At 46.3% G+C, this 21,409-nt stretch overlaps 2 protein-coding genes across 2 annotated transcripts; one reads left to right on the forward strand and one right to left on the reverse strand.

Moving 5' to 3' along the window:
* Nucleotides 1-2,570: 2,570 nt before the first annotated feature.
* BTF3 (basic transcription factor 3) lies at nt 2,571-9,023 on the reverse strand. The gene is made up of 6 exons (XM_080973290.1): nt 8,867-9,023; nt 8,343-8,411; nt 5,733-5,846; nt 5,370-5,571; nt 4,054-4,110; nt 2,571-2,865 (listed from the first exon to the last, which is right to left on the reverse strand). Exons 2-6 carry the CDS (start codon nt 8,409-8,411, stop codon nt 2,819-2,821), a joined length of 489 nt encoding a protein of 162 aa, XP_080829416.1. The 5' UTR covers nt 8,867-9,023; the 3' UTR covers nt 2,571-2,818.
* Nucleotides 9,024-17,858: 8,835 nt separating this feature from the next.
* On the forward strand, nt 17,859-21,093 carry FOXD1 (forkhead box D1). Its single transcript, XM_080973842.1, has one exon. The coding sequence runs from the start codon at nt 18,347-18,349 to the stop codon at nt 19,685-19,687; it is 1,341 nt and encodes a 446-aa protein (XP_080829968.1). The 5' UTR covers nt 17,859-18,346; the 3' UTR covers nt 19,688-21,093.
* Nucleotides 21,094-21,409: the final 316 nt, after the last annotated feature.

Below are 21,409 nucleotides of genomic sequence, written 5' to 3' on the forward strand. Positions count from 1 at the left end.
AAAGGTCAGATGAGACCACCCCAGGGGTCATAATTTGGCCTATATGGCCATTTCCCCCCCATCATATCCTCCGGCCTCTACATCTGACTTAAACTGTGGGGCAGGTAAAGCTGCAACTGCAAAAGAGAAACCGGGAACCCCTTAAGAGTTTACTCTGAATTGTTCCTTTGCAAGCAGGGCTTTCATTCAGTGCATTTCACATTTGGTGGCAAATGCAAGCCCTGCCGTAACTGGCTGTTCTTGGGAGCTCTCAGTCAGTACTGAATTTATTTTTAAGGAAGAAATATGAGTGCACTTAAACATGCACATCTGATTCCTTTGAAACTGAACTACCCACTGGGTTCTTCATTTATTCCAGTAGGAAACAAATCCTGGGGCAGTTTAGGCTTATGTCTGAATAATCAGTGCTCATGCTGTTTTTCCCCAACCAGCCATGATGCAGAGGTCAGAATAAACCATAGCTTCAACTCATGGCTTGTTTGGAAGGAAATAAAACTACAAGCACTGCTTTGGCTGCAACAGCTTGTTTCTCTCCTGGAGCAAGGAGAATGGGTTTGAGAAGAACTAGACAGCAGCAAACAGCTCAGGCAGACTAATTAACCACTTAATATTGGGCATAACCATGGCCAATATCAGCAGGGTAGGTTTTATAGAATATTAACTGGCAGTTATACCATTTTCACCTTTCCATTGACATTTTAATGTGCTCTTGCTTGTTGAAGATAATTGACATGTACTGCTATTCCATGGGATATTCTTCATGTGTTCATCCTTTTGGTATATGCAAGTCATTCAATTTGTTCCTATAAGTGGCATGACTTATTTAAGACAATTATAGCTAGGCTTGTTCCTGTCTCCTTTATATAGATAAGATCATAGGCTGGTATCTAATGGTGCAAGTCCATTGAGAGAAGGAATAAATCAGAACAGGGTTGAGAAGCAATTTTGACAAATCCTCCATATCACTATGTATTATTATTATTAATTGAATTTATATACCACCCCATACCCGGAGCTCTCGGGGTCTAGAGATCTGGGCCTAGATCTATTGCCAAAGTTAGGAGATCCACTGAAGCAGATTTAGGGATCTGGAGAAAATTGACACCCCCCCCAAAAAAAAGCTCCCTTACCTATTATATACAATTGGATACCACCTTTTGTGTAAATTGCTTTCAAGTGAAAGGAGCTGAATAAACAACAAAATGTCCGTACTCCATCTGATAAAGGGGGTTTTAGCATTAGGGTGTTGTTTTTTGTCCAAGTGCCACAGCCTGGCTAACTAAACCACAGTAACTTATTTGTTCTGCTGAAAAAAATTAAGATCAATTTCTAAGGTACAGGAACCTAACTTGCATGGCACACAGGTGCTCACTAGTAGCTCCTACTGTATGTATTTGCAGTTCAGACACAAGAGAAAAGTTATTATTAAAAAAATTTTTCTATAAGGAGCAGTGAGTATTCTCCAGAGGCTCACAAAACTAGATTCCAGTTCCTTGCAGAAAAAGCACAATGAATCTAACACCATTTCTGTTTTAACAAGCCACTGCTGCAAGAAGAGCAGTCACTTTACAGCAGGGCAAGCTACCCTGTGGTCCTCCAGACGGTGCTGGAGCAAGACTGCCATCATCCCCAAGCACTGGCTACACTGGCCAAGGCTGATGAAAACGAGTCCAACAGCATCAGAGGCCAAAGATTAGCCACCCTTCATTTCCAGCTACTACCTTGTTGATAACATTTAACTCAAACTTGACACTCAGGTGCTGCCTTTACGGTTTAAACAAGGGGAGGAGGAGCTGGAAGAGGCAATTGTTCATATAATTTGACACTGGGAGTTACATTTGTATTAAATTGCAAATAAAGTTTACTATTTATTTCCACACTCGAAGCAATGCGGCTCCCACTAACAGAATTAACAATATGTTGCCCATTTTTTAAAGTGACACAATTAAGTTTCCTAAGATTACACAATTGTTCTCTGCATGTGTGTACTGTAGAAGTCAACCTCCTGAACAAATTATTTTGTTGTGACACAGAGCTTCTTGTGCACTCTGAACATTATGGTTGCTTCTGATAAGGACAGATTATAGCGGTTAGATAGGGAACTCTTGTCATATGAATAAGAGAGTTCCTAAAGTAAATCAGAAAGGTAGGGTCCTGTGTCAATTAGCTATTCTAAGCCAGTCTTCATGCCTGTAACTAATGGAATACTATCTGCCAGCCTATTGTCAGAACTATTAATGCTTTTACCTTTGACAATCTGGTTATGTTTCTGCCAATGACCTATATTTGATCTAGGCTAGATTTGGACCACTCTCCTTTATTTGCCTTCTTCTGACATTAAACATACTTCACTTTTGAGCTCTGCTTGTACTACATATGCTGGCATATGTATCCATCACTGAAAATTATGCAAAGCAAAAACAGGAATGGGGATAGAAGAACTTGGAATATTATGGTTATTCAGTAAATTAGTAACACTTTCTGATTAGGTTTAAGCCAAGGTGTTCAATTTCACATCAGAACTTTCAATAAATACAATCTTATCTATGTACAAAATACTACTAAAAGTATTTGCCTAAACATTTAGTCTTTATTAGCATTTTTATGTAGTACTTTTCAATTTTGTGTATTTTCAACCCAGCCATGAATAATTAAATGCTCCGTGCACTAGCAATAACTGAAGAGAGCTGCAATTTGAAGGAGTTTCCAATTAGAGATCTTAGACTTCTTAAGATCAGTACAAAAATGTTACAAATAAAAAGTCACAATATAAAATAGCAGCTCCATGTAATGTTCAAGTTTTACTCAAAGTGACAGTTCAGTTTGCTTCGTTCTTTGATGCCTCATCAAAGTTCTCCACAAGATCTGAAAAGGAGAGTTAACAACAGTCAGGCTTTTAACATGCAAAGAATCAGCACTGCCATTTCCAAGTCTTTCATCCTAAAATCCAGAGTTTGCTGAATTATAAACAAGTTATCTACCACAGAACATTAAGCATTAAAGCCCACTGGACAAGTACCCAACTATACCCATCTGTAACCTTCCAGTTTTCTGCAATCCAGCCAGTAGAAGTGAAACTTAAGCTCTATTCAGGAGTTTTAAATTTATCAGATGATGAGGGAGAGCTAAGATGAGGATCCTAGCTCTGCCCCTACCCAATCACCCTCCATTAGCCATAGGAATCAGTTCTGTAGTAAGTATCCTTTCTATGCATGTAGACTCCCTGTGCGATTTAAACCTGATTTTTCCAGGTCTCTAAAATCACATAGGGAGCCTACATACTTCAGATGTTATACCTCAACTCATGTGGGCCAACAGGAACAGCAAGAATGAGACAGATCTAGCACACTCATCCTCACTCCTCTCTATGCATGAGGGAACAGTGGTTTTTATATTTAGCCAAAATGTACTCTGACAGGTAAACCACCACCATGTTCTCGCCATCCTCCTCCTCCTCAACCTGACAGATATCAGGTCTAAAAGACAAAGTAGGTTCTTGGGATCTGCTTGTGAACAGCCGGCACCTGGAAAGTCATTGCCCCATAGACAGGCCTATTTCAGTTTTTCTATTGTATCTCACTGTCATCAGATATCCCAGGAACAAACATAATGACTAGAAGTCAAATGTGTCCTGTGTGAGTGAAAAGGCCCTTCCACTCATACAATTTTAGCAATTTCCCCCTTCTTACTACAGCCCCTATGCACCATCCAGTAGTTCCAACCCTCTGATTTTCTGACACTGCAAAGAGAATGAGAAAATAAGGAAACCCCATTCCATGACCAGAACTCTGCTCTCCTCTTGAAATGCAGTGTGATACCAGCAACTAAAAAGTCAACTACCCAAATCCATTAAGGTAAGCACAGAAGAAAACACATCAAGACCTAGAGCACTAGATTTAAGCATAAACCAGAGAACTGACCATTCTTCCTGCACAGATGTATTTTGTTTCATTATTATTGTTACCGAAATGCCACAACACTTTCTCTTCATTATCTTGTCCATTCCTCACACTCATTACTTTTGTAAAAAAATAAATGAATACTTGTTTTTACCTGGAACTTCATCGTCATCTTCCTCACCAGTAGCAAGAGGTGCTTTTCCATCCACAGCTGTAATCACAAGCAGATTAACACAAATGAGACATTTCTAAGCCAGGCTTTTCCAAAACTAGCCAAATTTGCAGCAAAACACAGTAACTGATTACAACCCTGTGCCCACTTACTTGGGAGTAAGTCCCACTGAACTCAGCATGACTTATTTCTAATTAGCTTGGCTTCTACTAAATGTGCTTCATCCCTAAGTACCCACTCTAGAATATCGTGCTCATCAACCACTCCCTTCCATAGTCCACAGCCTTTGTTGTTTGCTAGAATACAGCCTAAGCAGAGGACCCCAAAACGATTTTTTGACAAAGCAGAAACAAGCAGTCAAACTTCAGTCATGAAGAGGTTCCTTCAAGCAAGAAAAGGCATTAAGTCCCATATCCATCCCTTTGAGAGGAGGAGCTTCTGAACTCATTCTCATATTCAGGGAAGTAACAAATCAAATGTTTTTGAAGAATAGCCATTTCAATCTAAGATTCTTTGAAGCACAGAATGAAGAGTACCCCATGCACCATTTGTTTCTAAATATAACAGCTGAAAATATATTTTACTTAAATATGACCTGTCCCAGCTACATGCACATATAGGTACTAATTAGCCAATTTAGCCATGGTTAAGCTTCTCAGTACTTGTTCAGGTATTTCCCTATGGGACTGGCAGAAAACAGTTTTTTCCTACCCACCCCTAGCAAGTGAGATTCCCTCTAATGCTAGAAAATAAAACCCTTTCAATTGAGGAGGGATCCACTCTCTCCATGGTACAATCCTCTGTGGAAGGTTATATAAAGGACAACATCTGAACAGGTTATTTATTTCACTGTGAGAACTGCATTTTCCAAACTTGGGTCTCCAGCTGGTTTTGGATGACAATTCCAATCATCCTTAACCACTGGTCCTGCTAGCCAGGGATGATGGGAGTTGTAGTCCAAAAACAGCTGAAGACCCAAATTTGGGAAACACTTCTTTACACCAATAATATCCTTCTTAGTATAAATCAGGGCTATGACACTATGACTAAGCAGCTTTGATATCATGTCTTGTTTCTGAAAAGCAACTGGCTGTCCCAACCACCACCCGCAACAGCAGCACACACACATCAAATGAAATTAGATGGGCTGATATTTTCTGTGGCTTCTCTGAGAGAGGTCACTCCTGCGGACACCCAAAGCCAAAAAGAACATTATAAAGCAAGCAAGCAAACACTGCAAGCCCCATGTTGGTGCAATAATTTTAATTCTCAGAGTGAGTCTTCCAAGTTCTACTCACGTTGTTTGGGCAGAGCCTCTGCTAGTCTCCTCAAGCTGGTCAGACTGTCAGCACCAAGCTGGTTTAAGATGCTAGGCAGCATTTCAGTCAGCTGCTTTGTCTCAGCATGGCCTGTGATTGTGAAAGTGTTAGCTGCTAAAGATGCTTGAACTTTAGGGTTGTTGAAGTGGATGACAGTGCCCTGGTTGGTAAACATGTTCACCTGCAAAGCAACACAAATTTTTTTTGAGCAAGCAAACTTTTGAAATCACAATGAACTTTAATACAAAAACTACAGTGATAATATTCTCAAATGAGTTAAAACCAGTACTTCTCAGAAAAAGGAATTTATGAAAGCACCATAAAAACAAAAAAAGTAGTTACCTCTTCAATACCAGAGATGTTATTTACTCCAAGTTTCTTTAATGAAAACTGAAGCTTCTTGTCATCTGCTGTTGCTGTTCTGTGAACCACCTTCTTCTTTCTACGGGCAGTACCCTATGAATAAGGAGACTAAATGTTAAGTCCTCTCAAAATGTACGAATTCCAAGTAGCAAAATGGCATGCAACTCTATTCCTGGCTGTAACATAATAAAAATGTGTATTTCAGAAGCTAGGTAACAATACCAAACTGGCTACTAAAGAGAAGTGAATGACCACTAACGAACTAATTTCTGTTCGCAGGAATTATGAAAGCAAGGCCTAAAATAGATATTTGTCTGGTGGCCTCTGGCAAGCAAGAATCTACCCCCAGAAAACAGGCAGAGTAGCTTTCAAACACTCAAGAGTCACTTACTATTTTCTCAAGCAAGCAACATCCCACAAAAGAGCAGCACAAGTATATCTAGGCAGATACCTAAAAAAATATTTCTTGGATAGCAGGGAATTGTTTCTACAGATTTTGCTGCAACACCAAATTAAGATTAGAGTTTTGTTTTGTTTTTGTTTTTCATTTTTGGTCACTTACTTTAATCTGAATAATTTATCTGAGCAGATGTCTGGCTGGAGGCGGGAACACAAACATTCTCCAGAGAAAAAAAGAATTAAGCATAACCGTTGCCACACACTCTAGGTTTGTTTGTTTACTAACAACAGAATGTGTCTCATATACCGCAGTCCAGAATTAGAAGATAAAGAGACAAATGTCAGCACAAGTCATCTTCAAGAACTTTTAGGAAGATTTTCAAGAAGTTACATCTGAGGTAAAGTTATGTTGCCCATAAATATTTGCCAGAACAGGTTGCCGTGTTTACTAGCTAAGCAAATACAGGTTAACTGTTAATAATAAAATCATGGCTTTGCTATAGCTAATAAAAATTTTGGAAATTTTAATGTTAGTGCAAGCATAAGAAAATAGAAATTACTTTAAATAGAACAAAACCAACAAGATCTGTAGGTTGATGCATTTTTAAGCCTCACAATAGTAATTACCTGTACTATATTTTAAAGGCTAAGCTTGTTTTACTTCAATTACATTGACAGACACCTTAAAGTAATTAGCATAATGAAAATTATAGGTTCCAGCAGTAAGGCACTTATGTTCGGACCTGAAATTCCACTGGCTCCACCTTAATTAAAGATAGGTTTCTGATGCAAGTTGTACATAATAAAAGCTGACAAAAGTATTAGGTAAAAAACTGGTGGCTGTATATACATTAGGTAGTTTAAATCTTTACAGCAGAATCCCAAGCATGTTTCCTCAAAAGCCAAGTCTGAGTTCACTCTCAAGCCATGTGTTTCATACTGCAGCCTTGTAAATTACAGGAAATTTTGCTGTTACACAAAATCCTACGGCAACCCTACACCATGAGTAAAAGCATTTTCATCTGCCAGCCTTTTACCAAACTTATCAACATCAATATTTGAACACAGTTACATTCTTTGTGCTCATTCAGGCATTAATAATATTGTGAAGAGTGTACATTAGAAGAGCTATTATGTTTAAAGTCAGCTAACTAATAAAACATTTAAGAACTAGTTATTTTGTTATTTCTTATTACCACCCTCCCTAGGGAAAACAGCTTCTTCCATCTCTTTTTGTTATCCTTACAAGCATCCTTCGATACAGTTTAAACTAAGGGGTGGTAAGTGGCCCAGATGCACCCAGTGCGCTTCACAGCTGTGTAAAAATTTAATACATGTCTCTCTGTGTCAAGTCCTGCATGCTAACCATTACTCTACATTAATTCATCAACAGCGTTATGAGTTTGGGGTGGAGGGAAGTAGCTGAGTTCCTGTATGTGAGATCCTTCTCTAAACCCTAGATCCAGGAAGTGTTGAAATATAAACCAGGTTAGCTTCCTGTGTTGAGGCGAGCGCCTGAGTGATGTGTCATTAACGTGTCATTAAGAGAACAAAGGAAACGGGGCTCCATGTGAGACAACAAATGGGTGGGGCCCCACCGTCAACTCAGATAGTTAGAAGGGAAACGCTTGAGTTGAGAGTTTGCAGAGATGTGACCTACAGGAAAAAGCAGCTAGTTAGAGAGAGAGTCGGAGAGCAATGTCTGATGACTGTTTTAACTCCAAGGTGCAGCTATGGGAGAAACAGGACTCCTTTGGGTCGCTGATGCTGTTAACCTCTTCATCATAGGGTCAGTCTCTATACATGTGTAAAAAAACCATATATCATAAAGATGCCACAGTCTCCGCTATGCGCCCCAGTTCCAAAAGGAAACACAGACCTTCAGTAAGTGCCTGGAACCCCTGAAATCTCTCTAGGATTGGGGTGGGATGCAACAATATATTACATATGCCTAAGTTCGGGTATAACCTCCTCTTCCCCTCCAAACAGCAACAAAATCCTAATTGTCTTTTTCAAAATACGGGCTACAGAAAAACTGTAAAAACATAAATGCAGCGTTGCTAGATAATAATAATAATAATAATAATAATAATGTCCTGTACAAGTACTGTAAAATGCAGCAGCCGCAGCCAAGGTGAAAGGAAACACGAATTTTGGAGAGGCAGCGAAGATGAAACGAGGCCACCTTACCTTCCCACCGATGCGCACTTGAGCTTGCAGCTTAGCTAGTTTTTCTTGATTCATGATAGTTTCTTTCATCTAAGGGAAGAAGAAGAGACGTGAGGCGATCAGACGGGCGACACCCAAGGAAAGAGTTTGGAGAGGGCCCGATGAGCCCGGTTCTCGTGGCGGGCGGCGCCCCCGAAGCCTCCTCACCCTCTTGGGCCCAGGCGAGGGAAGAGAGGCCTCGCCTCACCCTCGGCCGGGCTCCGGCCGTGAGGAACCTTCTGAGGTGAGGCAGGCAGCCTGCGCCACCGCGAGGAACGGCCTTCAAGCCAGAGCAGCCGCTAGGCCGAAAGGGGACCCAAGAAACCCCCCGGAAGCCTGGAGAGAGACGGGCGCACGCAGAACCCAGGGCCCGCGGCTTCTTCCCGGCTCAAAGGCCTCAGAGGGCTCCTACCAGGCGCACCTGCGGCCGCTGCTCCCCCCTTCGCCGCCTCCAGGCCTGCCTATCTCCCTTCCCCCACCTCCCTCGGGTGCCTCTTCCTTTGTACCTTCTCAGAAGGAAGCGGCCCGACCTGGGCAGGGCGAGGAGCTGAAGGGCTGCGGCCGGGAAAGCGCGGAGCCTGACGCGCGCACGCGGAAAAGGAACGAAGATGGCCGCCGGAAAGGAAAACAGGAGGCGGTGGCGGCGCCGTCGTGACGAAAGCAAGACGTCCTTACGCGCTCGCGCACGAACAACCCCAGCGTTCGATGCGCATCCTCCGGAGTCTGAGCTTTAGCGCGCGTGCGCGAGCGTAGTTGGCGCGCTCCGCTCCCTCCTGCAGGCAGGGCGGTGTGGCGCGTGGCTCCCGGGTGCCAGAAGGAAGCGAAGGCGTGGGAAGCGAAGGTCCTGGTCGGCTCAGCTTGGCCGTGGATTGCCGCGCCTCGCAGCAAAACAACGACTGGTCGTGGCATATCGTGGTGTTAACAGATTGGATCAAAGAGCTTCTATGAATGGTTACAATTGTGCGGGGAGGGGAAGCAATGGCTAAAATCTTTGGATTTGAAAGACAGTTAAATTTACCTTTTCAAAGATTCCTTGACGATACCTGATGGGTGCTTATTTTTATATGTTTCATTGCAAATATTGCGTGTGTGTGTGTTTTAAATTCTGTTTTCTGATTATCTGCAGCGGGGCATGATTGAGTTGTTCTTGGTTGGTTGGTTTTTATTATGTATTTTGTGATTTTATCCTGTGATTTTATCCTGTGAACCGCCCTGAGACCTGTGGGTATAGGGTGGCATATAAATTTAATAAATAAACAAATTACTACTACTATTAGGAAAACCAGGGAAACTGGTCACCTAGCCTACCTATTTATTGTGAACGCCATCTAGTTCTTATTGAGAGGTTTCTGTGTTAATAGAGCACAATTGAAGTATTTACATAATTAACTGTCTACTTTTCTGTTTTATATATCTATACAGTTTAATGTCTTTACTACAGCAGGGTTCAGAATGCTCCAGAATTAATACATTTGTTTATCCTCCAGGAAGCACAAGGCATTTGCACAGGCATTTTTTTCAGCCAGAACTCACTGGAACTCAGTTACAGCACCTCTCAAGTGGGCACCATTGCCCATTATAAGAGCACAAGGGTTCCGGCAGCCCCTCTTTTTCTTGAAAAATAGGCCTGGCACATAGCTGTCAACTTACAGATTTGAAAATAAGGGACCAGCAGCCTCGAAAATAAGGGCTCAGTAGCCAAAATAAGGGATTTTAGTCAACCAGCGGAAATATGAAGTTAAAAGGGACCAGATAATTTTGGAGAGCAGCGCCAGATTTTAGCCCTTCGTTTCCAGAGGTTGCTGCTCAAGACACCAGCTGATGAAACACTGCAGTTAAATAACTACAAGCAGCAACCACTTTTCACGCAAAACGAAGTCCAAGCTACGAAGATGCTGCTGCAGTTCTGTATCTTTTCTCTCGTGCTCCATCTGCAGCTCTCAGCTCCATCAGGCGGGACGGGAGGAAGGGGGGCGGGAAATAGCGCCTGAAGTAAACCCGCAGAGCAGACCAGCTATGCTAGTCTACCACTACAAATCTATGGGAGAAGCGCTTGCGGTCCTTCCTCCACTTTCCCCCTCTATGGTTAGCCCTTGGAACACCTGCCCGCGCCTCCTCCTCCTCCTCTCTCTGAACTGCTTTCTCTATGGTTGCCTTCGCTTTCCTCTCAAGGCTCCTCAGCAATTCATAGGCCATACCAGGCTGCCCATCTCATCCGGGTCCTTTGGCGGTGCAGCCGCAATACGGCCTAGCGGGAGCGGCGGCGACGGGCAGAGGGGAGGCCCCAGGCAGAGAAGCTCAGTTCGGCGGCCGCGAGGAGGATGGCGGCGGGAGGGCCCAAGGCTCCTTCCACTCCTGGTGGGGACGGGCTCCTGGGGGCCAAGGCTGGTGAGAGGAGGCCAGAGGGGGGCGGGCCGGGCAGCCAAGCAACACAGTTGGAGCCTCCCTTCTCCCTGGCCGGCAGGGAGGGAGGGAGAGGAGCTGCTTCCTTTGAAACCCGGGAAATTTAAGGGACATCATCAATAAGGGACAGCAGCGGGACATGGCGCTGGGATAAGGGAGTTTCCCACCAAATAAGGGACGGTTGACAGCTATGGCCTGGCATTGCACATGGTTCCTGCCCTGCCCATTTAACCCTCACAATAATCCTGTGTGGGTGGGTTAGGCTGAGAGAGAATGACTGGTCCCATATTGCTCACTCAGCTTCATAGCCTAGTGGGGATTTGAACCTGAGTCCTGTGGCATTTGAGGTGCCTTGGATAGTTGTAATGTCTTTGGTGTCTCATATATCACCACCTTGAGTTAGAATTCCATCCCTGTGGTAGACTGATTCACACCACACAGACCTAAGTTGCAATAAATGAAAGTGATTGTTGGCATCATCATCAAGAGCTTTAATCAAAGCAATTGTCAGAACTCTTAGAGCTAAAGGTAAAATCAAAGTTCAGGCCACATGCACACTTTTTAAATATTTCCCTATGGAAAAAGAGCTCCATGCAAGAAAAAAATAGGCACAGCAATAAGCAAGCTGAACCTTCTTCCCTGATACTCACATTTTCCTTGCAGGGAGAGTTGGGAAGGCAGTAACACCTGGCACCCCAGCATTACATCCAGAAGTAGTGCAGTCTACTAGATCATATTAGGATCTGCCACCCCTTTCTTTTGCATGCTGATGACAGCTCTCGAGGGTACAGGAATGTGGCTGAGTTACAGACTCACAAACAAAAACATTAGCCAGAATCACCAGATGCAAAAAGTACAGTACTAATGAGATGCAATCCAACACTGGTACAACAGTTCTTAGTTCCTATTTGAGTTTCTGTTTTCCTTATATAAACATAAGATGCAAGTAACAATATCTACCAAGTGTTTCTGAAATGCTTATTTGCAAGCTAATTTCTGTGGAAAATAAATAGTACTTTCAGTGAAATGCACTCAGACTTGGAATGACTTCCAGACACAAGCGTCAAACATGAATCATCTATGTATTAATGTTCCATACAGATAATCAAATGCACCTTTGGTTACCAGATGTTGATGGCAAACAAGGCATATCTCCATCCTATTCCTCTTTTGGGTTTCCTAGGAGTAGCTGAAGAGCATTGCTGGAACTTTGACCCTAATCCTACAAAGCAATTAAAACTACTTGGACTATCTTTATCTTATGACCTGAAAACTTTGTTTTCTTTTACTTACTATGAGCATCTTCCCACACTGTGAGTAAAACTTCGTAGGACCATCAGGGCCTGCATAAAATGGCCTCACAACATAATTCTATGCATGTCTATTCAGGAGTAGATCCATGAGGTGGGGTGCATTAAGTGCTTGAAATTCTACATGTTTTTGTAACTTGATTGTGTGTCAGTTTGTACATGTGTTCATGGTTGGGGTTGGCTGCGGTTGGGGGTTCCCAGGAAACTTAATAGGGAAGCAAGATCGGCTGGGCCTCCATCCTATGTTCAGGTTGTATATATGTGTAAATAAAACCATTTATCCTTAAGACACCACAGTCTCTATTGACCTTCTGTTCAAGGAAACCAAACCCTGGAACCCTTGGAGTCTCTTGCTGGTAGGAGATTAGGGTGTGGACAGCAATAAAAGGTAAAGGTAAAGGACCCCTGAGGGATGCGGGTGGCGCTGTGGGTTAAACCACAGAGCTTAGGACTTTCCAATCAGAAGGTTGGCAGTTCGAATCCCCGCCACGGGGTGAGCTCCCGTTGCTCAGTCCCTGCTCCTGCCAAGCTAGCAGTTCGAAATCACGTCAAAGTGCAAGTAGATAAATAGGTACCGCTCTGGCGGGAAGGTAAACGGCGTTTCCGTGCGCTGCTCTGGTTCGCCAGAAGCGGCTTAGTCATGCTGGCCACATGACCCGGAAGCTGTACGCCGGCTCCCTCGGCCAATAAAGCGAGATGAGCGCCGCAACCCCAGAGTCGGTCACGACTGGACCTAGTGGTCAGGGGTCTCTTTACCTTTAAAGGACCCCTGACAGTTAAGTCCATTCAGTTAAGTCCGAACAACTATGGGGTTGCTGTGCTCATCTCGCTTTGCTGGCCAAGGAAGCCGGCGTTTGTCTGCAGACAGTTTTTCTGGGTCATGTGGCCAGCATGACTAAGCCGCTTCTGGCGAAACCAGAGCAGCACACGGAAACGCCGTTTAACTTCCCGCCGAAGCAGTACCTATTTATCTACTTGCACTTTGACGTGCTTTCAAACAGCTAGGTTGGCAGGAGCTGGGACCGAACAATGAGAGCTCACTCCATCGCGTGGATTCGAACTGCTGACCTTCCAATTGGCAAGCCCTAGGCTCAGTGGTTTAGACCACAGCGCCACCCATGTCCCGTGGACAGCAATACTTTATGCAAAAAGAATGGAGTCAGCATACTATGAAGGACTGGTTGGATATTTATGGGACTACTACACTCTCATGGCAAACCTAACATACTCCAGAAGAAAAACAGGGTTGGAACACATTTAATGAAGTATTGTGGAAGCAGTAAACCCCAATACTCTATACTGTTTTTCGTCAGTTTGTATCATTTTTATATGCAGTAGGTTAGAAATTAGAGAAATTAAGTTAACTTTTCTGCTTCGATAACTCCTGTGAAATAATTGCTTGTAAACTTTGTGAAAACTGGAATGTCCTACTTTGTTTCTGCATCTCTATTAATAAGAAAATATGTAGCTCACATACTTAAGGATGAAGGAATAGGAAGCAAGTCAAAAGCAAGATGAGACAAGGACTCTGTTGTTCAAATGTTTCATCACCATGTTGCAGGAGGAGTTTTCATGCATTCTTCCTCCAATGACTTCTCCCCCCCCCCCCAAAAAAGCCCCACATATTTTATCCTCACAACAACCTTGTAAGGTAGGGGGGGGGGGCTAGCCAGGTTTTTTGCCCTGGGTGAAGCCTCCAGAGGTTCCACCTGCGCAAGGGAGGGTGCCAAACTGAGTCTTTGACCCGTGTGAAATAAAGCCTCGTTTCGCCCCTGGTTTACGCATGAATATAGTGTTTGGCTGAGGGCAGAATTGACCATCTCCTATTCCAACGCTGTAAACACCACGCCACTCTGACTCCAATATGCTTGGCAAACCCTCGGGTTACACTCCCGGACTAACTCCCATCGTGCGTCTGGATAGGCTGACAGAAGCAAAGGGTTTTCAACAGGCGTCTAAAGCAATCTGCCGTGCGGACGCCTGATGGCAATGCTTTTTAATGTTTGACTTGCATCTGCCCTAGGAGAGACCGGTCAAATTCCAAGCAGCAGCCTGTCGCTCCCTGCGGGCCCGTGGCCTCTAGATGGCGGTCTTCACCTGCTAGGTCGGACCTCCGGAAAAAATAAGGGAAAAAGAGATTTGCTGCGCGAGGAGGGAAGGCGGGTAATTGCACAAGACAACCACTAGAGGGAGGATGCATGATCGCTTGCAAGGTACCGTCTGAAGCAAGCAAAGATTTAGCCCAAAGGCCATGAAGGCGCTGCTCCCTTCCTTGCGCTGGGAGTTTCTGGAGAAGCTGGCAGTGCCCTCCATTGGGCACCGGGGCTTTTCCCGTCTCCAGCCGTATTTAAGAGCTCGAGAGCTAAAGAAATACGACCTGGGGTGAGATCAGGCTTGACCTAAAAGTAAGATCTCCAGCAGGCAGCTTTCCAAAGGAAATGGGCTGAATTTCTGTGTCTGATTGACTGAGGGCCTTTGGTGGGTTTCACCTAATCACTCAATATTTTAAACTTGGCTCTTCTTCTTTGGTGTTCAGGCGATCCTAAGCACGCTTACTTGGAGGGATGTTTTGCTGAAATTGGTGAGGTTCGTGTCCAGTTAAATGCTTTCAGGTTGAGGCTACTATGATGGGACTTACGCCTGCCTGGCTCTCTTAGACATCTTCCACTTCCAGATGAACCTTTTCAAGTCTCAGCGATGTGAAAGAGAATAAGTTCAGGCTTCACTCTCAGGCGGCAAAGCTGAGACCCTCTTGCTTGCTCGGGTGTAAGCCCTATTGAGTGCAATACGACTTACTACCAAGCAAATATGCACCCGCTTCCATCCCAATTTAGATACATTCTTCAGCTGCATTTAAAGACTTTGGTATAGTCTCCTTCTGCAATTACTTAGCACCCCATAATATCAGACATTTCCAACTAAATGCTTCTAAGTCTGCCTCTCGCAGGTCACCTAATTCCAACCTAAATACTCAAACATTCGGAAAAGTGAAATCATCATCATCATCACTGTAGAAGACTTTTCAACTTGGTAGATTTCTTTTTAAAAAGCTGTATAAGAGGGAAATAAACGTCTTGCTTATTCATCATCCTAAATAGCTATAAATAGCTCGTTTCTCCATGCCCGCCTCCTTGTGAGAGTAGGTGTTTTATTCTAAAATATTTGGTGATAAAACTAGTTGGCAAACAAGCCTGAGCAGAAAGACCTGATGTTAAAGCCCCGCTCGGTTAAGATATGTGGGACTTTCGCCCCCGACTTTCGTGACATCTGTTAATTCTTAACTGTATTTTGACAGCCTGAGTTCTGGCTGATCTTAAGGCCAGGCTACAGGCGTAATTTGCAGTGAAATCAGTGGGACATGAACGTCCCATGTTTCTAGGGCCATTACTTTGGGGAGGGGGGAATCCCACCACTTAGATGGCTCCAAATTATGGTGTTGTAAACCGCCTGGAACACTTTTACGAAAGAGCGGGACTTCTGTCTTTTCACTCATTTGCTAAATAGTGCATCTTCTTTCTACAGAAAGTACCGTAGTTAGGCTTCCCGGTACGAGGGCAGCATTTCACTCCAGGAACCTTTGGTCATACGATAAGGGGCGGTAGGAATATGTGGGAAAGTTTCCTATCATTATATTTTATTCAGGAGAAACTATATGCGAAACTATCCACACACACCCCCAAAAAATATGGCAAATGATTGTGCTGCGCGGGTAGTATTATATTCAGTGTATTGTAAATAATGCTCTGATTTAAAATAAACGTGTTACATATGTTAGTTGTTTTTTGAGAAAACCTGAATAATCCCGTGTGTAATACCGTACACACACACACACCTCGTGTGATAAATTATTCATTAAATCCCCCAAACAAAGCATATTTTAAATCACCCTTAATGGACCGTGCAGCATTAAGAACAGTGAAGCAGCTATAATTTCTGAAGCACCTCTGGTCGGAAGTAAAAGTTGCAAGGAAATAAATAAGATTTTCCGAGAGGTTTGTTCTAGGTCCTGAACTTTAGGATGCCGGTGACGATCAGGTTGCTTCACCGGGCAGGAAAAGTTCGCGGAAACAAATGAAGCCGGCTCATCTTGCCTTCCCTCAAAGGAATGACAATATCAGACGCTCTCTGCTCTCCCAAACCTGTTCTGGCGGACTGCCTTTAATTTAATTGGAATTTCTGAGGGAATTCATTTAGGATCAGAGTGTCGATCTCTTATTTTGAAATCCTTCTATTGCGTTGTTTTGCTTTCACTTTGGTGTAAAATAGTGTGTGTGTGTGTGTGTGTGTGTGTGTGTGTGTGTAAACCAAATACTTTCATGTGCTTCACATAAATAGGATCTTATTCATCTCCCACATTCTCCGTTTAATTTTCTTTTCTTCAATTTGGAACATTTCTAGCTTCGAATCCCCGTCATCTGTTTGTGCGGGGAAATAATTTGTTATTCTTTAAGAGCGGTTTCTTTCGGAAAAACAAGCCCTCGGGAAGTTCTCCCGCGCACGCCCCCTCCTTGAAATGAATGGGAAGCGTTGCTTGCGCAGGAGAAGTCCCCGCCGAATCGTGTCCTTCGGCTGCCTATGCGGAGGACCCAGCTTGGAAAAGATCTTGACGAATTTCACTGGAATTATTTGCACACGGTCACTTAAGGGGACTGGGAGCAACCTTTCAAATGGATGCTGTCGTCCCCCCAGGAATCAGTTCCGCGGCGATCTGTTGCAGGACTTAAAACCTTTTTCCCCTGGTGTGTTTGCGTGCGCCTTCCTCCCTTTCCTCGACAGCAAGCGTGTAGCTGCAGCCCTTGAAGCGACGAGGCTTGGCTCGCACCAGCGCACCGGAGGCGCAGACGACAGTCCCCGGTTCCCCGGCGTAAACTCAGCTCGGCAGGAGGAGGACAGGCTTCTGACAAACGCGGCACTCCGTCCAGCTTCCCACGACCAGGAAACCCGCTTGTCCAGTCCAGGGGTGGGACGACGAGCACCTCCGCGGGGCCGCCTCCTGCCTGCCTCCTCCTCGCCTGGGGACCTCTCTCACCTCGCTCAGATCGAGCGTTTTCTCTTTCTCTGGGGGGAAGGTCGTATAGTGTCGGTGGGGTCCTGACGTTCCAAAGGCGGATATTATTATTATTATACCTCGCCCATCTGGCTGAGTCTCCCCAGCCGCTCTGGGCGGCTTCCAATCAAGTGTTAAAAACAATACAGCATCAAATATTAAAAACTTCCCTGAACAGGGCTGCCTTCAGAGGTCTTCTAAAAGTCTGATAGTTGTTCTTCTCTTTGACATCTGGTGGTAGGGCGTTCCACAGGGCTGGGGCCACTGCCGAGAAGGCCCTCTGCCTGGTTCCCTGCAGCTTCACTTCTTGCAAGTGAAGGAACCGCCAGGAGGCCCTCGGCGCTGGATCTCAGTGTCCGGGCTGAACGATGGGGGTGGAGACGCTCCTTCAGGTATACAGGACCTGTATATTAGATACCCCCCTTTCCAAACCAGAAAGGTCCGTCGAGGTGGAGCTGGGTGGTGAAACAGGGGATCAAGGCTGACTGGGAAGCAGTAGCCCGCTGGAGATGGAAGGGCTGCCTCTCCCGGCTCCCTCCACCACCCTAACAATGGGGCTATTCAAGGCGCGAGATGGGCGCTTATTTATTTATTTGCTCTCCTCTCCCGCTCGCAATTCCGAGTCTCTCTCTCTCCCCCCCCCCCCCCACGCCTCTTTTCTTTTTTTATTCCTGGAATGTTTTCTCAGCGGCGGCTCTGACGTTTCCAACCACGTGACGGCCCCCTCCTGGGCGGGCGGGCAGGAGGAAAGGCCGCCCCCTTTCGGCCTCAGCCCGGGCGCTGCCAAGATCTTGCTCAAGACTTCGCGGGCGCCGCCCGCTCCTCCTCCTCTTCCCCCCACCCCGTCCCCGCCCGCCTCGCCCGCCGCTCTCCCTCCCCAATAGTAGTCGCTCTCCCTTTCCCACCCTGGCCCCATTCATGTCTGAGGGAGGCGGCGGCGGCGGCGGCGGCAGCAGCAGCAGCCAGCGAGCGCCTTCTCCTCAGGAGGACGACGAGGAAGAGGGAAGCGCCGAGGAGGTGCCCAGCTGGAGAGGCTGGTCGCCGCCGGCCTCGCTCGCGCCGCTGTCTTCTCCGGCCGTGGCGTGAAGGCGGGAGCGCGGGCGGGCGGGCGGGCCGGCGGGGGGCGAAGCGTGTGAGCCCAGCCGGGGCGCCCTCCCCTCGCCCTCGCCGCCCCGCCAGCCTTGTGCCAGGCAGCCCCCTCCTCCCATGCCCGGCTGCGCCCCGCGATGACTCTGAGCGCGGAGATGTCCGAGGCCGCGTCCGCCTTGGCTGAGGAGACAGACATCGACGTGGTGGGCGAGGGGGACGACGACGACGACGAGGGAGACGACGAGGACGACGAGGACGACGACGACGAGCCCCTCCGCCGCCGGCCTTACGAGGAGGACGAGGACGAGGAGGCCGCCTCGCTGCCTGAGGCGCCCGGGGCGCGCGGGCCAGGAGGAGAGTCCCACGGCTCCGGGTCGCCTTCCTCCTCCTCTTCTTCTTCTTCCCCTCAGGGCTCTTTCCGAGGCGCCTCAGGGGGCGCCGGCGTCTCGGCGGGCGCCAAGAACAGCCTGGTGAAGCCGCCTTACTCGTACATCGCCCTCATCACCATGGCCATCCTGCAGAGCGCCAAGAAGCGCCTGACGCTGAGCGAGATCTGCGAGTTTATCAGCGCCCGCTTCCCCTACTACCGCGAGAAGTTCCCCGCGTGGCAGAACTCCATCCGACACAACCTGTCGCTCAACGACTGCTTCGTCAAGATCCCGCGCGAGCCGGGCAACCCGGGCAAGGGCAACTACTGGACGCTGGACCCGGAGTCGGCCGACATGTTCGACAACGGCTCCTTCCTGCGCCGCAGGAAGCGCTTCAAGAGGCAGCCGCTGCTGCAGCCGCCCGACCTGCTCCTCAGGGGGCTCGAGCCCGCCGCCGCCGCCGCAGCCGCCTTCCTCCAAGCGGCGCAGCAACACCCCAACCAGGCGCCTCCGCCGCCGCCGCCGCCACCGCAGCAGCACCCGCCGCCCGCGCCGCCGCCTGCCCCCTTCGCTTACGGGCCCTATAGCTGCGCCTACGGCCTGCAGCTGCCGCCTTACCCGCCTCCCTCGGCTCTCTTCGCCTTCCAGCCCCAGGCGCGGCCGCCGCCGCCGCCTCCGGCCGCCGGGCCCGTCCTGCCGGCCGCGCCGCCCGCGCTGCTGCCTCCCGCTGCCGCGTCTCCTGCGGCCGACCTGGCCAGGACTACCAGCTTCGGCTACCCGGCGCAGCTCAGCCCGTCTCTCGCGGCCTCCTTGCAGGCGGCGGCCGCCAAGAGCAGCTCGGCGCTGGCCAGGTCGCCTTTCTCCATCGAGAGCATCATCGGCGGCGCCGGCGGCGGGGGCGGCTTGAGTCCCCTGGCCGCCAGCAGCTGCGCCTCGCAGGCGGCCGTTCTGCCGGTCCTGGCCAGGTCCCTGATGGCCTCGTCGCCTGCGCTCGCCTCGCCGCCGCCGCCGCCTCCGTCCTCTTCCGTCGCCGCCTCGCTGGGGACTCTGCACCAAGGGGCAGCCTTGGCCAACGTCGAGAACTTTACTGCTAGGATTTCCAATTGTTAAAAACAAAACTGTCTTGCCGAAGGTAGGACCCAGTGGGGCTGTTTTTGCTGTTTTTTTCCCGGCTAAAGAAGGCAAAGAAACTTTTCTATTTTTTATTTAGGCCATATTTTGTTTGTTTGTTTTGTCTTTCGGCCCACCTGGCTCGGTCCTCTTCAGTACCTCCTATTTATGCAAAGCCATTTCGATATGCTGCATAGGCAGAAAGATTAAATGGCAAAGAAGTAGCCCTTAATTCTTTCCTTTAACAGACACGCGCATTCTAAATAAATCATTCCAAGGCAGAGATTGCCGGGTCCAAGGATTAAATTAAATTACAGCTAAACTACAACAATCCCCCCCCCCCAAAATAACGATGAATAGGAGTAAGGGGGGACGACAAAAAGAAGCATTACCCATCTTCTTTCATTGTAGTTCACTTGTCTTATGTACTTTTATATATGAAAAAAAAATTAACATGTTTACACAGAAGAAAGTCGAGATTATCAATTCTTATTTTAACCTGTGTTTGTTTTTTGTATCATAATAGGCTTGTGGAGTTTTTCTTTTCTTTTATACTTTGTGCATATTCTTTACCAGGAATATTGTTAAAATTACTGCCGAGTATTATTGTACCATTCTAATTGTAAAACAAAAACAACAAAAAACCACTTTTTTTTTACACATTTTTGAAAATAAAGCAATAAATTTTCAACAAAATTAATTCCACAATTGGCTTTAGACCTTCACCTATTTAGTGCTTTGCCCTATGAACTTCTAACCTATAATTATGATCCTGGGAATAGGATTTAAAAAAAAAAATTAAATCCAGGGTAGATTAATAATCTGTGGTTGAAAAGAAAGAGTGCAAAATGTTGTTCCACCAAATAATTAACTCAGAAGAATCCTCCACAGTCTAGCAATGCTGGAGGGCTCCCCTTTTACTTAAAAAAGAACCCCACCCCTTCATTTAATGTTGGACCCCATGTTGCTCAATGGGACTGGTACCCTAAACATGCGGGTTTAGTAGGAAGAAAGTTTTCCTTTGCTTTCAGTTGGGCTTGTAAATAGGTACTCAGGATCGCGGCCATCTTGAAAATTCTCTCTGGGGAAGTTCAGCTGGAATTAAGGGGACTTGCTTTCTAGTCAGACATGACGCCAACCATCTTAAATTCTGGACCGTATTAAACTTCCCTCACTCATGGAACCTGGTTTAGGAACTGCTATGGTATTCCAAACAGTGTTAATACGATTTTCAAGCCTTCATAAATAAATTTTAAAAATACCTGGGTAAACCCGAGCAATGACTAACCAAAGAAAACAAAGTAACTGTTTTGGTGATGGATAATTTCAGCCTTCTGCAGGCTATAATCTTCTATAAATACACCTTTTTTGTATTTGAATCAAATAAATGTAGATTCTTTTAAGAACTTCTAAAGTGTATTTTACATTGCAACCGCATCACAATTGCGATGGGTTTCCTCCAGCTCCAGGGTTATACAATAGATAATTGGGGGGGGGGGTATTGTTTGTGGTTTTTAGGTTTTTATGACGGTGTCGCAAATAAGTGCCCACCTTGCAAGGTATTCACACTAGAACTGCAGTCACCGCGCTATGTGGGCATCATTAAAGTATCGCATTAAAGAGAAAAGAAGTTATGCTACAGTTTAGGGTGACAATAAGTATCGCACATTTTGCTTTTAAATATTTGAAAGAATGGTAGACAAGTATGAGGCGGTTTGTCAC

This window comes from Podarcis pityusensis (assembly GCF_964106645.2).
Source record: "Podarcis pityusensis genome assembly, chromosome: 11".
Taxonomy (NCBI): domain Eukaryota; kingdom Metazoa; phylum Chordata; class Lepidosauria; order Squamata; family Lacertidae; genus Podarcis; species Podarcis pityusensis.